The following is a 13,207-nucleotide window of genomic DNA, read 5'->3' on the forward strand; positions in this document are numbered from 1 at the left end:
TCCATTCATCTGGGACATGACTAATTGAAATAATTTTTTTTCTGACCCTACTGGTGAGAATTCCCCTAACCCTCCTATTTGGAGCCAGATGTCACTAGGACAGGAAGGAGAAAGGAGAACTCCCCCCATCAAAATCACGTAAAAATAAAAAAATATATCAGTAGTCCTAATTCTTCCACTATCTCAAAAAACAAAAAATCTGGCTTGAGTGTCACATTAAGTCTCCATTCACACTGGTACAACTTGTCAGGCGACTTGGTCAGCCTGACAAGTCACGCACCGTCGCGTCCCATAGTGTAGTACAGGACCGGTTCTAATAGGAGCGACACAAGTCGCTCCAACTTAGAAAAAGGGTCCTGTACTACTTCGGGGCGACCTGGAGCGACTTGCATAGACATTCATTTTATGAAGTCCATGCAAGTCGAGCTGCACGTGACTTCACAGGTCGCCCCCTAAGTCGGAAGCGACGTAGAGTTAACGGGGTCTAATTCCCGTAACTGATAATTATAGTGAAGGACCTTCAAAATAAAAAGCACACAGTCTGATTCAACAACCATCTTCTACTTTACTCCATCAGGTACTCATTGCACACAACTTTAAATAGTTTAAATAATATATTAATTTATAAAATAACAGTAAAAAGCATTTCTGAGAACTCCGCCCGAGAAGGTAGGTCTGCAAAGTAAGTTTATAGCCCCATTTTTTTTTTTTTTTGTTAAAATGTAGAATTTTAAAAAAATTCCTCCTTTAAAAATTTGCCATCACAATAAACCATACATGAGAGTTGTGAAATCCCTTGTTGAGCATGAAATGTAAAGTAGAGAAACTTGTAGAAAATGTATTTTTTTCCCGTTCCAGGAAAACCTGACAAAAGGCAGACAAACATTGTTCATTTTTGGTATTGAAAATATTCTCTTTGACCATTTTATACATTTAGAAGGTTTTCTGGTTTAGGGTATCCAAAAAGAACAAAGTCTGGTTCATATAGTTTGTAGAGCTTTTGTCTCCATTCAAGAGGGATTTTGGAGAACCAGTCCTCCTCCCAGCTACTAGCAGTCCTGTTCCGATAACTGGGAGGAAACTGGAAGAGGGAGTCTAAGTTTAACTGCCTTAAAAGTTGAGATGCGTCTTCATCAAGAGTCTCCAACTTGCCTATAAAATCATAATCAATCTGGCAAGGATGACAAAGGCGGTAAATTTGGCGCCAGTGTTCGTTGAAAGGCTGCTGTTCTTCAGTCCGGGAATCTAAAAGGTACTGAATAAACTGAGAGAAAGATGGTTTGGCTCCCAAGGAAAAGGCCTCTCCTGCATTAGTGGGAACACTGGTTCTGTTGGAGAAGCGGGTTAGGATGGGTATAGCAAAACTCCGGTAGAAGTCTTCATTTTCAAGCTCAAACTTACTGCGGAAGGCAGAGATAAGACGAACAAAAGGATCTCGTACAAAGATAAATTTGGTGTATTTTTTCAATTTGATTTTCATCATGTGTCTAGAGAACTTCCCATACCTTCGCCAGAACTTGTTAAAAGTTAGGTGACTACTGGTATTGTGGACATCCTCACGAGGAATCAGTAGGGGGTCTTCGTAGGGAACACCCTTTCTGTCCAAGAGACTCTCACTCAAGACGATCATTACCCGCTTCCAGTTGGTACAGGCTACTTTCGGAACGTAGCAATAAATAACACCGTGTCGATCATCCACTATTAGATGATCCAATTCCTTGTTGGGAATGTCGTCAAAGTCCCGATTTTTTGTCTTGTAATTGAAGCTCGAATTGCCACAGAACCTGTGCAAAATTAATTTTCTCTCCTGCTGCACCAGTTCCTGATCTTGCACAGCCTCCTCAAGTTTTGTTTTAGAAGACCAGTCATAGCCCCTAACATTTTCCTCCAAGCTATTTGGCCCTTTCAAGGTCTCTTTTTCACCCTTTGCGCTTTGAAAATCATCCTTTACGGTTGCAAAGTTAAGAAATCCATCCAAAAACCTGTCAATGTCAGAGGCATGTTCGTTTTCTGTGGTTGGAGAGGTTGTTGTATGCTCCCCACCTGAGTGTGCAGGGAAGGATTTGGAGAAGGAAGTGTGAAGATTAAAATTGGCTGTTCCAACATTGTCCCAGTAAACGATGATGAAAAGTATCATAAAAACAGAACCCAGTACCACCACCAAGCAAAACAAGCGTGATTTAGTCATTCTTGTGCAAACTGTTGAACGTCTTGTCACAATGCTTTTACAAAGTGGTTCCCCATTCTGAGTCTGATGAAATCAACCTGGAAAACATGAATTTATGTTATCTCTATTGGCAATGATAGTGTAACAAATCACACATTGCAAATGCAATAAAAGAAATAGGAAATGGTTTTTAAATGCATTTTCAAAACTATACATTTTTCTTTAGCCAGCTTACTAAAAATATAACTTTTTCCGGAAAGGGTTAGTAATGGCAAAACATTTTTTTCTAAAAAAATATAACAAACATGTCATACTTACCTGGTCTGTGCAGTGGTTTTGCACAGAGCAGTCCCCATCCTCCTCCTATTGGGAGCCACTTGCTTAGGGGGCACTTATGCATGCTCACTCATGAGCCCCGCTCTGTGTCCATAAGACAGAGAGAGTGACTCAGCCCCAATCCCTCCTCACTGGCTGTGATTGATAGCAGTGGGAGCCAATGTCTCCAGCATCTCAGCCAATGAGGAGGGAGAACTGCTGCTCTCGTGAACATCACTGGATTGTGATTGGGCTTAAGTATTAGGGGGGCAGGGGGTAGCTGCAAGCTGAAGGTTTTTTTTTTACCTTCAGCCTTTAGAACCACTTTAATTAACAGTTGCAGGCAGTAAGTTTTAAGCTAACATACGGCTATGCTGTTTGGCTCTTTTTACACCTATGCAGGTGAAAAAGTGTGTGCGCGCATGTTTGCACATTTAGGGAAGCGCATTCGTTTCAATGGGATGCCTCAATGCATGACCCTGGCACAAAAGAAGTGCAATGCATACCTGTAGGCACATGCTTTGGCTGGTGCATTTGGGGTACAATTAAAAACAAATGTGATGATATTGTACCTGTTCCCAAGTTGCATAAGTGTGAACGAGGTTTAAAGAAGTTCTGAATAGGCAACAATAGCAGGATATTACATTACACAAAATTAATGGATCAGAGGAGGTACAGAGCACCCTCTTCTTTCTAGTATGTCAGCCATGCCTGCATTTTTCACCTTCAGAAGCTGTAAACAAGTACAGGGCACTTAAAAATAGAAACCTTACCCAAAGGTTTATAAAAACCTATTTTTAGTAAAATATACATTCTTTTGTGCACATAAACAAAACATAATCTTGACATTTTCCATGTAATATAAACAGGACTGCTGAAAAGGGATGCACTGATACCAGTTTTTTCAGAGTGGGTAAGAGTACGGATACTTTTACCAATTACCGATACCTATCTTTTTCATGCGGTTTCGATCCTTCTGAGGGCGATCGAAACAAACCTATGGGAGCTTATCAGTTATGTCGATGAGTCTGGTACTACTCTTTTGGTGGTGCTATTTAATTACTCTCCTGGGAGGATCATTCCTGCCTTTGTGATGCCAGATCTGCTATGTTAAACCACATCACCTCTGGAATATTTACCCCCCTTATGACCAGGCCATTTTTTGCGATACGGCACTGCGTTACTTTAACTGACAACTGCGCCATCGTGCGACGCTGTACCCATGTAAAATTTATGTCCTTTTTTTTCACCACAAATAGAGCTTTCATTTGGTGGTAATTCATCACTCCTTCAGTTTTTATTTTTTGTGCTATAAAAACAAAAACCGACAAACTTTGGGGGGAAAAAAAAATGGGATTTTTGACTTACCATAAAATCTATTTCTCTGATGTTCATTGACGGACACAGCTCCTGTCATTCTTGACCATTGGGTTATGCTGCTCCCTACAGGAGTAGAATTCTAAGTAGAAACTTCTGGCTACACCCATTGGCAGTACAAGGGGTATACTCCCTCGACCTGCTATAGCCACTTAGTTTTGTTACAAGCAGTGTCAGGAGAATTATAACTCCATAGACGGGTGGGTGCTGTGTTCATCAATGAACATCAGAGAAATGGATTTTACGGCAAGTCAAAATTACTATTTTCTTTCGTTTATTGAAGGACACAGCTCCTGTCATTCTTGACCATTGGGACATCCCATAGTAGTGCCAACATGGAACAGTCCTGAACCACCATCTGTCTGATCCAACTGAAAATGTTTGCAGAGGAAGCAGACAACCCTTTGCGAGGTACATCTTTGAGCACAAAGTCTGACTTCCTGAAAGACTTTGTAGCTGCCAGGTACACCCTAATTGCCCTCACCACATCCAAGGTATGCATGGCCTACATGGCAAGCATGGCAAGCATTCCTTAGGATGTTTAGGCCTGGGACAAAGGGAAGGCAACACATGGTCTTCATTTAAATGAAAAAGTCAGAGACCACCTTAGGAGGGAACGACTGGGATGATCACCCTTGAAGGAACAGGTGTTGTACCGCCCCAAACAGACCTTGCCGGGGTAAAAGAGCGAAACTCGATCTTGGAAACTAACAACTTTGTGGACCCACTTGTCTTGCACCAGGTAGGTCCACGGGTCGGGAAACCAGCGAAGATGTCCCCCCATCCCCCGATATGAGTGAGGGCACACCTTCATGCTGAAGGAGCCTTGTCCACAGGCCTGGAGAAGCCTGCTCTTGGCTTGCCAAAACCAGGTTATTAGGATCTGCCAGAGGAGGCCCTGAAAGGCTTCGAGCCCTTGCCAGTTGACGCTGAGGGACGAAAAAAACCAAGAAGGAAGGTCCAACGTCTATGCCAATGTCATCCAGGGTAGCTCCAAACAGATCACCTTGAAAGGGAAGATCAGTCGAGGTCTTTTTCGAAGTCTGGTCCGCAGACCAGCATTTGAGCCAAAAGACACACTGAAGGAACACCACCAAAATAGAGAGGCAAGCCATCAGGGGAGCCACATCCAAAAGAGGCATTAAAGATAAACTGCAGCCCCTGGACCAGCTAGTCCGCCAGTTCCGAAAAGGCAAGAGTTTTTCACTCTTCAGGTCACGGCGAAGGAGCTTAGCCCACTTGGTCAGAGTTTGCGACACTAGGGCAATGGTAAACACTGACCTCATTGCCGAACCAGGTGTACATAATGCAGGCCACAGCCTCCGCCTTCTGGTCCGCCGGATCCTTAAAGGCTGGGGACTCTTCCACCAGAATCATGGTTCTCTTGTTTAATCTAGAAAACGGAGGGTCCACCACTGGTGGCACAGTCCACTTAAGGAAGGACTCCTCATAGGGGTAACGCCTAGTAAAGCGCTTAGGAATCCCACGGGGACGCTTTGGTCGTCCCCACTCTTTAGCGACAATTCTGTCAAAATAGGCAGGGAAAGGGAACACCTTTGCTACTCTAGATGGGTTGCGAGTGCCAAAAGGTACCTGCGCCTCCATTGCAGCTTCAGCTGCGTCCCCCAGCTTCAAGGTCTCACGCACAGATACAATCAGTGCATCTACCAGCTCCTTTTCGTGCGCAGTCGCAGACATGGAGGAATGATCCTCACCATCAGAGGATTCCAGGCGCATGGTCATAGGCCCAGCAGGGTGACCCACGTCAGCAGTGGAAAAACCAGATTCAGAATTTGATGAGACAGATGAGGCAGGGGGCCGCTTTTTGCTAGCCCGATGCCCGCAAGCCATCTCCACCTGGGACACAAGGGACTCCAGGACCGCCGTCAGTCCATGAATAGATGAGGGGATCAGGTGGGGAAACGTGCTCAGAGTCACCAGGGAGACCTCACAAAAAGTGTAACACACTGCTAAGGGACAACCCCCACCGCACTTGCAGCACCACCCGGTTGTCAAGCACAAGGCACAGAGCGATCTTCAGCAGAGAGGGAGAGGACCCCACCAGACTCACCACCTGCCCACACAGGCACCTGCAGTCACCAGGAGAAACTGCACTACACATGCGGCGATCAGGAAGCTAAAATGAGCCAGGAGTCAGCACGAGCTAAATGATCAAGGAGTCAGCACCAGGGAATAAGGAAGAGGCTCACTGAAAATCGCCACCCACGGGGCTTCATTGTCATGGCTGCCGCTATTTGCAATGCATTCCACCTCCCGGACTACACAAACATGGTCGCCTTGTATAGGAGTACCCACCACCAGTCGATCGTCCAGTCACCGGCGGCACACCCCTCCGCCACCATCGCCAGTTAGCGCTCTTCCCCCACCACAGGTAAGGGGCCAGACCACCCAAAAAAAAAAAAATACATGTATACATGGAGGGAGGGGCAGGATGAGGAACTTGGAAGGGGGGGGTGCCTGCGGGAAGAAGGGGAACCTGGTGGTCTGATCGTCCCCCCTCCACACCCAAAACCCTCCAGGGATAGAGCTACTCACCATACCAGGAACCAGGTGGGCACCGCTCCAGACAGATCCTCCTCTCCATTGAAATAGGGGGGCTGTCTGCCAGGAGGAACGCTGCGACTCAGGCCAAGGCCAGGTCATATGTGACCTCGCAAGGCGTTTAACTCGCAGGGCCAGGACACATCCAGTGGGGCTATGTCGCGGCCGACCTGGCGCGGAGCTAAGGCTTGCATGCGCTCCCTGGCCACACTAGGGTGACCACTGGATCTAAATTATCCAGCCCGTCGCCCAGTCTGGCAGTTGATAGTAGATCTCACAGGGAAAATTCAAGAGGAAAACATTTTCTATCTAAAAAATTTTGCCAGGATCAAAGATCCCAGCAAGGAACTAGGTCCTTACCCCTGACTAGGCAGATAAAAAGTGACTATAGTAGGCAGAGGGAGTATACCCCCTAGGACTGCCTATGGGTGTAGCCAGAAGTTTTTTCTGCCTAGTGTCCTACTCCTGTAGGTGGCTGCATAACCCAATGGTCAAGAATGACAGGAGCTGTATCTGTCTATGAACGAAAGAGAAACAATATTTTTTACTTTCTGCTATAAAATGCCTCCAATAAAAAAAAAAAAAAAAAAAAAAAGGAAAAAAGTTAAAAATTTCTATCAATGACTATCATGACTATCAATTTAGGCGAATATGTATTCAGTTTTTTTGATCCCAATAAGCGTATATTGATTGCAGATTCTATAACTTTTGCGCAAACCAAACTATGGGCTATATCTATCTACGGAATTTATTTATTTTACCAGTAACGGCGCGGATCAACAGCGGGACTGCAACAGTGGACAAATCAAACACTAAGTGGCACTTTTGACACTTTTTTTTGGGAACCAGTGACACTAATACAGTGATCGGTGCTAAAAATATGCAGTCACTGTACTGACACTGGCTGGGAAGGGGTTAACATCAGGGGCGATCAAGGGGTTAACTGTGTGCCTAACTTGTGCTTGGTTACTTTTGGGGAGGAACTTGTACTATGAGAAGGCAAAGATCCGTGTTCCTGCTTTGCAGAAACACAGAATCAATACCTTCCCTACTGACAGAACGTCAAGTCTGCCTTGTGTACATAGCAGAGCGCCGCGTCCTGCTTGTGTCCTAAAAGATCAGTGGGTCCCAGTGGAGATAGATAGATAGATAGATAGATAGATAGATAGATAGATAGATAGATAGATAGATAGATAGATAGATAGATAGATAGATAGATAGATAGATAGATAGATAGATAGATAGATAGATATATGCGCAAGAGGTTAGAGCGCACATAGACCACTTTTATAGGGGGGGAGGGGGGGGCACATCTGTTTCAGACAGGCAGAGCATGAGAGTGGATGGTGTCACCTTGGCTATCTTGAAGACTCCTGTTTCCATCATGGCCTGTGGGACTACAAATCTCCATTTTCTTTCTTCTTATAGTTGGACTTTTCAGCTATCTTTGGTCACACATTCATAAATTTATATGCACTATATCGAACTGATGTTTGTTTTTAATCACAATTTATGCATTGGATCGCTTGGCTATTGAACTTGGTATTTTGTTGAGTGCTGGGTATCAGGACACCGTGTACAATGGCTGTTTATATTTTCTTTCACGTTAGCACAGGTTTAATATTAGAATTAATATTTAAGATTTTGAGATCAGACACTGTTTTCTAAGGCTCCATTCACACCTGAACGTATGGTTTTCAAGCTTTTTTTTTTTTTGCAGGTATTGACATCTAAACAAAAACACTTGCAATCTGCAAAAAAGAAGCTCATGTACTTTTTTGAGCTTCAGGCGAAAAAAACGGCGATATGTCAACAGGGGCCATTGAAATTAATAGGCTTTTGCGTGGGCATTTTGAGACTTCGGAGATGAGCATTTTACGAGCTTAGGTGTGAACAGGACCTTAAGAGTTGATCTTCATTACCTCCAGTTTCCTTATTTACTAAGTGAGGTTATTAGGAGCTGCCTGAATCTGGCTCCTGTGTCGGTAAAGTTACCAAAATGGGCAGCAGGGACTTTTTAACCTGGCGCAGGGTATTTTAAAGGGCCATACAGGTGGGAAAGCGCAAGGGTTTTATTGGCTTTCCCGAAACGTATACTCTTTTTGAATGACGCCCCAATGCACAAACACAGCAGACCTAAACACATGTGTGATAGCCCACTAAATAGCATGGATGTGCATTGTGGTGTCACATGCCAAGGGATGCCAAAAGTGGTACTGTACATGTGAATTTTTATTTGGTTTAGAGTTCATTCAAACTTAATGAGCTGTCCTCGTGCTTTGCGTTGTGGACAAATCCTTCATACCCTGTATACCTTGCATTACGCTTCCACAAATTCTAAAAGTGAATAAATGTGGTCATTGTTTGACATCTTCATTTGTGACAAAGACCTGCACTTGCTGATCGTCTGTGTATGTTGTATTAAAAAGTGGAAAATGATTAAAAAAAAAAAAAAAAAAAAAAACACATACATGATTAAAGTTTAACTAGTGTTCACCATCAATCATGTGGAAGCCCACGTTCACATTGGTCCGATCTGACATGTCAAATCAGAGCCAATTGCACCGTCCGAATTGGTGCGACGCTGACTTTCGATGCCGAATCGATACCCAAAAGTAGTTTCTGTACTACTTTTGGCGACTTCGGGGTGCGATTTCCATATACGTCAGTGGAGGAACCCCTACAGGTGTCGGTCAAATCACCCCTGATGTCGAACTGAAATGCCAGGCTGGAAATCGTGCGAGTTCAGCTGAACTTGCACGATTTCAAAACGGCCTCAGTGTGAACCTGAGCTGAATGAACCTCAGACTGCTGATTTTTCCCTCTCTAAGTAAATTTGGAAGTGGAAGAGGCGAATTCCATGCACAGTCTAAGTGAGAACAGCTGAACAGGCTGACACACTCCAGCAAATTTGTGGATATGGCTGAAGCTGTTGTTTACTCAGACTAAACTGGCTATGCTGAAGAAGGCACTGAACTCAGGGGAGAAATAGCTGATCTGTCCACGTGTCACAGATAAAAAAAAAACTGTCCACAAAGATGCTCTCTTTTTAAAACAACCCCAGAAGTGACCATTTTTAGTAAAATAATGCTACAGTACCAACATCTCTTTAAAGTGTATGTATTCATCTACCCAAAAGTGAGGGGGAATTCCCATCCAAAGCCCCTCTTACACGGGTCGGATCTGTTTTTATCTCTCAGGAGATTTGTCCACTGATTCTCTTGCCAAGAGGAGCAGGGCAGATGACCACTCCGTTCCCACTCAGCTTATGCAGAACCAACCAGGACACAGCCTGCTTTTCTCTATGGGTAGTCGGATGTAAACAGATCAGCTGTCCATTTACACCAAGGCTGCTCGGGGCAGCCTTAGAGGGAACGGATCCCCTCCATTTTTTTTGCTGGATCGAGTTGGACCCAGAGGTAGCTGGTTGTAAATTGACACAAGTCCAATTAAATCTGGCGCACCATAGGGGAGAATCCCTTATTTGGAAGGAGGCTTAAGCTGTCACGAGTCTGTGGTAGTGAGCCCTTATAGATCCCCAGCTCAGGATTCCCCAGGGCGCGGAGTCTAAGCCCCAGCCTGCTTCTTCACCAGGGCCCCTGATGGTGGGGATGGACTTGCAGCAGACTGGAACCAGGTCGCGGCCCCAAGGTAGGCCCAGCTGAGGATGTGGAGACCGCTGGCGCGTGCAGGGTAAACAGGAGACTATAGGGAGATCCAAGAGACAAGCCGAGGTCAGGACAGGCAGCAGACGAACACAGTCGGAGAAACGAAGCCGGGTCGGTACACAGGAGATCAGATACAATAACCATGGGATACATGGCTGGGAGCTCAGAGAACAGCAATGTTGCTCAAGCAAGGAGCCGTGCACTGAGCATGTGTATATATAGGGAAGCTGCAGGGAGGTGACCCAGGAAGTAATTGACAGGAACAGGATATAACCCACAGTGGAGTAGGCAACGCCCTATAGAAGCCCAAACACCACATGTGAAGGGAAGCAAGACAGAAGCACTGCAGCAAGGAGGTAAGAATATACAGACAAAACTATAGGCTAACTTGTGACATAAGCCCCGTATATGCTATGAGAAAATATGGGCGAACAATCGGCCGGTTTTCATTAATGATCCACAGCAAGTCAGAACTGAAGATAGAAAAAATGTACGCAAACGCTTGTATTTTTTTTTATTGTTTCTGATCATGCGTAGTCTTTCATTTCTGATATTTCTCGTACAATAATCGTACGGTACACATTAAATGAAAATAGTTTGCTTTTTTTTTTTCGTACAAAAAAAATGTGAGTTTTTCCCTTCGGAAATTTTTGTTCAGGTCGGAATCAGCAGTCGAAAAATGCGTACACACAACCAGAAAATTGTACGATTGTTCCTTGGACCAAAATGTTGGTCCAATTTTCTTATAGTGTGTACGGGACATTAGACAGTTGTCACCAAAACATGTGTCCTCAGTGGAAGATCTCTCCTCATCTCAGGACATCTTTAAAATGTAGGATTTCTCCTCACTTTGTCCCTGTGACAGTGGTCACCAGGACCAACAGAAGGGTCAAAAAAAAAAAAAAAAAAAAAAAAAAAAAATATAGTATGCCTTTTTTTTTTTTTTCCAGATAGAACTGGGGTTATGAAAGAAACAAAATATTCAACAGTTAATGGAACCGTGCCATGAGATAAACAAAGCTGGCCTTTTCTGACCACTATAAAAATGCTAGTTGACCGGTTATCCAGATCATTTTGCGTTATTAATTTTAGCCAAAGACCCAGAATATATATGAAATAAAGAACTCATGAAGGATTTCAAATCCTCCTGAGCTATCCTGCCAGGAAGTAGTCACTGCATGCTGCCAATCATAAGCATCCAAGGAATTCCTGGTTCAGACTAGGATCCCAACATGCCTGAGCTCATCCCTATTCATGAGTACCCAAGTACTGAAGGCAATGTATTTTCAGGAGGTTGGCAATCGTGTGTAGTCTTATCAATGCTTTTGAAGCAACCTGAAGACTAATGCCAGGTAAATTAGTTTTCTCTCTTTTTTTTTTTCAACAGTGCGGGTTGAAAAAAAAAAACAAAAAAAAAAAAATGGTCAGCTCCGGTTGGAGCCGCTGTACTAACCATCCAGTGGCAGCGGGGGGGGCTGGAACAGCGGCCCCTGGCTAATGCCAGCGCCCCTTGGCTGGAGGAGAACATCGCCCCTTGGCTGGTGGCAGCGCGGGGGGGGGTAGGACAGCGCCCCTTGGCTCGAGGCAGCGGGGGAGAACGGCGCCCCTTGGCTCGAGGCAGCGGGGGGAAAACGGCGCCCCTTGGCTCGAGGCAGCGGGGGGAAAACGGCGCCCCTTGGCTCGAGGCAGCGGGGGGAGAACGGCGCCCCTTGGCTCGAGGCAGCGGGGGGAGAACGGCGCCCCTTGGCTCGAGGCAGCGGGGGGAGAACGGCGCCCCTTGGCTCGAGGCAGCGGGGGGAGAACGGCGCCCCTTGGCTCGAGGCAGCGGGGGGAGAACGGCGCCCCTTGGCTCGAGGCAGCGGGGGGAGAACGGCGCCCCTTGGCTCGAGGCAGCGGGGGGAGAACGGCGCCCCTTGGCTCGAGGCAGCGGGGGGAGAACGGCGCCCCTTGGCTCGAGGCAGCGGGGGGAGAACAGCGCCCCTTGGCTCGAGGCAGCGGGGGGAGAACAGCGCCCCTTGGCTCGAGGCAGCGGGGGGAGAACAGCGCCCCTTGGCTCGAGGCAGCGGGGGGAGAACAGCGCCCCTTGGCTCGAGGCAGCGGGGGGAGAACAGCGCCCCTTGGCTCGAGGCAGCGGAGGGAGAACAGCGCCCCTTGGCTCGAGGCAGCGGGGGGAGAACAGCGCCCCTTGGCTCGAGGCAGAGGGGGGGGGGGAACAGCGCCCCTTGGCTCGAGGCAGCGGGAGGGGGGGGGGGGGGGGGAACAGCGCCCCTTGGCTCGAGGCAGCGGGAGGGGGGGGGGGGAACAGCGCCCCTTGGCTCGAGGCAGCGGGGGGGGGGGGGAACAGCGCCCCTTGGCTCGAGGCAGCGGGGGGGGGGGGGGAACAGCGCCCCTTGGCTCGAGGCAGCGGGGGGGGGGGAACAGCGCCCCTTGGCTCGTGGCAGCGGGGGGGGAACAGCGCCCCTTGGCTCGAGGCAGCGGGGGGGGGGGAACAGCGCCCCTTGGCTCGAGGCAGCGGGGGGGGGGGGGAACAGCGCCCCTTGGCTCGAGGCAGCGGGGGGGAAACAGCGCCCCTTGGCTCGAGGCAGCGGGGGGGAACAGCGCCCCTTGGCTCGAGGCAGCGGGGGGGAACAGCGCCCCTTGGCTCGAGGCAGCGGGGGGGGAACAGCGCCCCTTGGCTCGAGGCAGCGGGGGGGGAACAGCGCCCCTTGGCTCGAGGCAGCGGGGGGGGAACAGCGCCCCTTGGCTCGAGGCAGCGGGGGGGGAACAGCGCCCCTTGGCTCGAGGCAGCGGGGGGGGGAACAGCGCCCCTTGGCTCGAGGCAGCGGGGGGGAACAGCGCCCCTTGGCTCGAGGCAGCGGGGGGGGGGGGAAGAATAGCGCTCCAAGTCAGATATTGATGAGCAAAGGGCCGCATCTGGCCTCTGGGCCGCAGTTTGAAGACCACTGCTGTAAACTTTGAAGCACACAGGCAACTTTTGCTACAGCAATTCACTGGCCATGATCACTACACTAATAAACTGTTAGCGGTTGCTAACACATAGCTAACAATTAAGTGTAGCATGTAGTAGTGGCTTATCGCTATTAGTAGCACAATGCTCCAAATTTTGGGTGATAGATTG

The 13,207-nt window shown here is 47.6% G+C and overlaps 1 protein-coding gene across 1 annotated transcript in view; it reads right to left on the reverse strand.

The window, feature by feature from the left end:
• Nucleotides 1-539: 539 nt before the first annotated feature.
• CHST12 (carbohydrate sulfotransferase 12) overlaps nt 540-13,207 on the reverse strand; it is a 40,675-nt gene continuing 28,007 nt past the window's right edge. Inside the window, exon 2 of the mRNA XM_082259955.1 lies at nt 540-2,265. Coding sequence (XP_082116081.1) covers nt 926-2,188 — 1,263 coding nt within the window. The 5' untranslated portion in view covers nt 2,189-2,265 and the 3' untranslated portion in view covers nt 540-925. The remainder of the gene's footprint in view (nt 2,266-13,207) is intronic.

Source organism: Pelophylax lessonae, assembly GCF_965119305.1.
Source record: "Pelophylax lessonae genome assembly, chromosome: 6".
Lineage (NCBI taxonomy): Eukaryota > Metazoa > Chordata > Amphibia > Anura > Ranidae > Pelophylax > Pelophylax lessonae.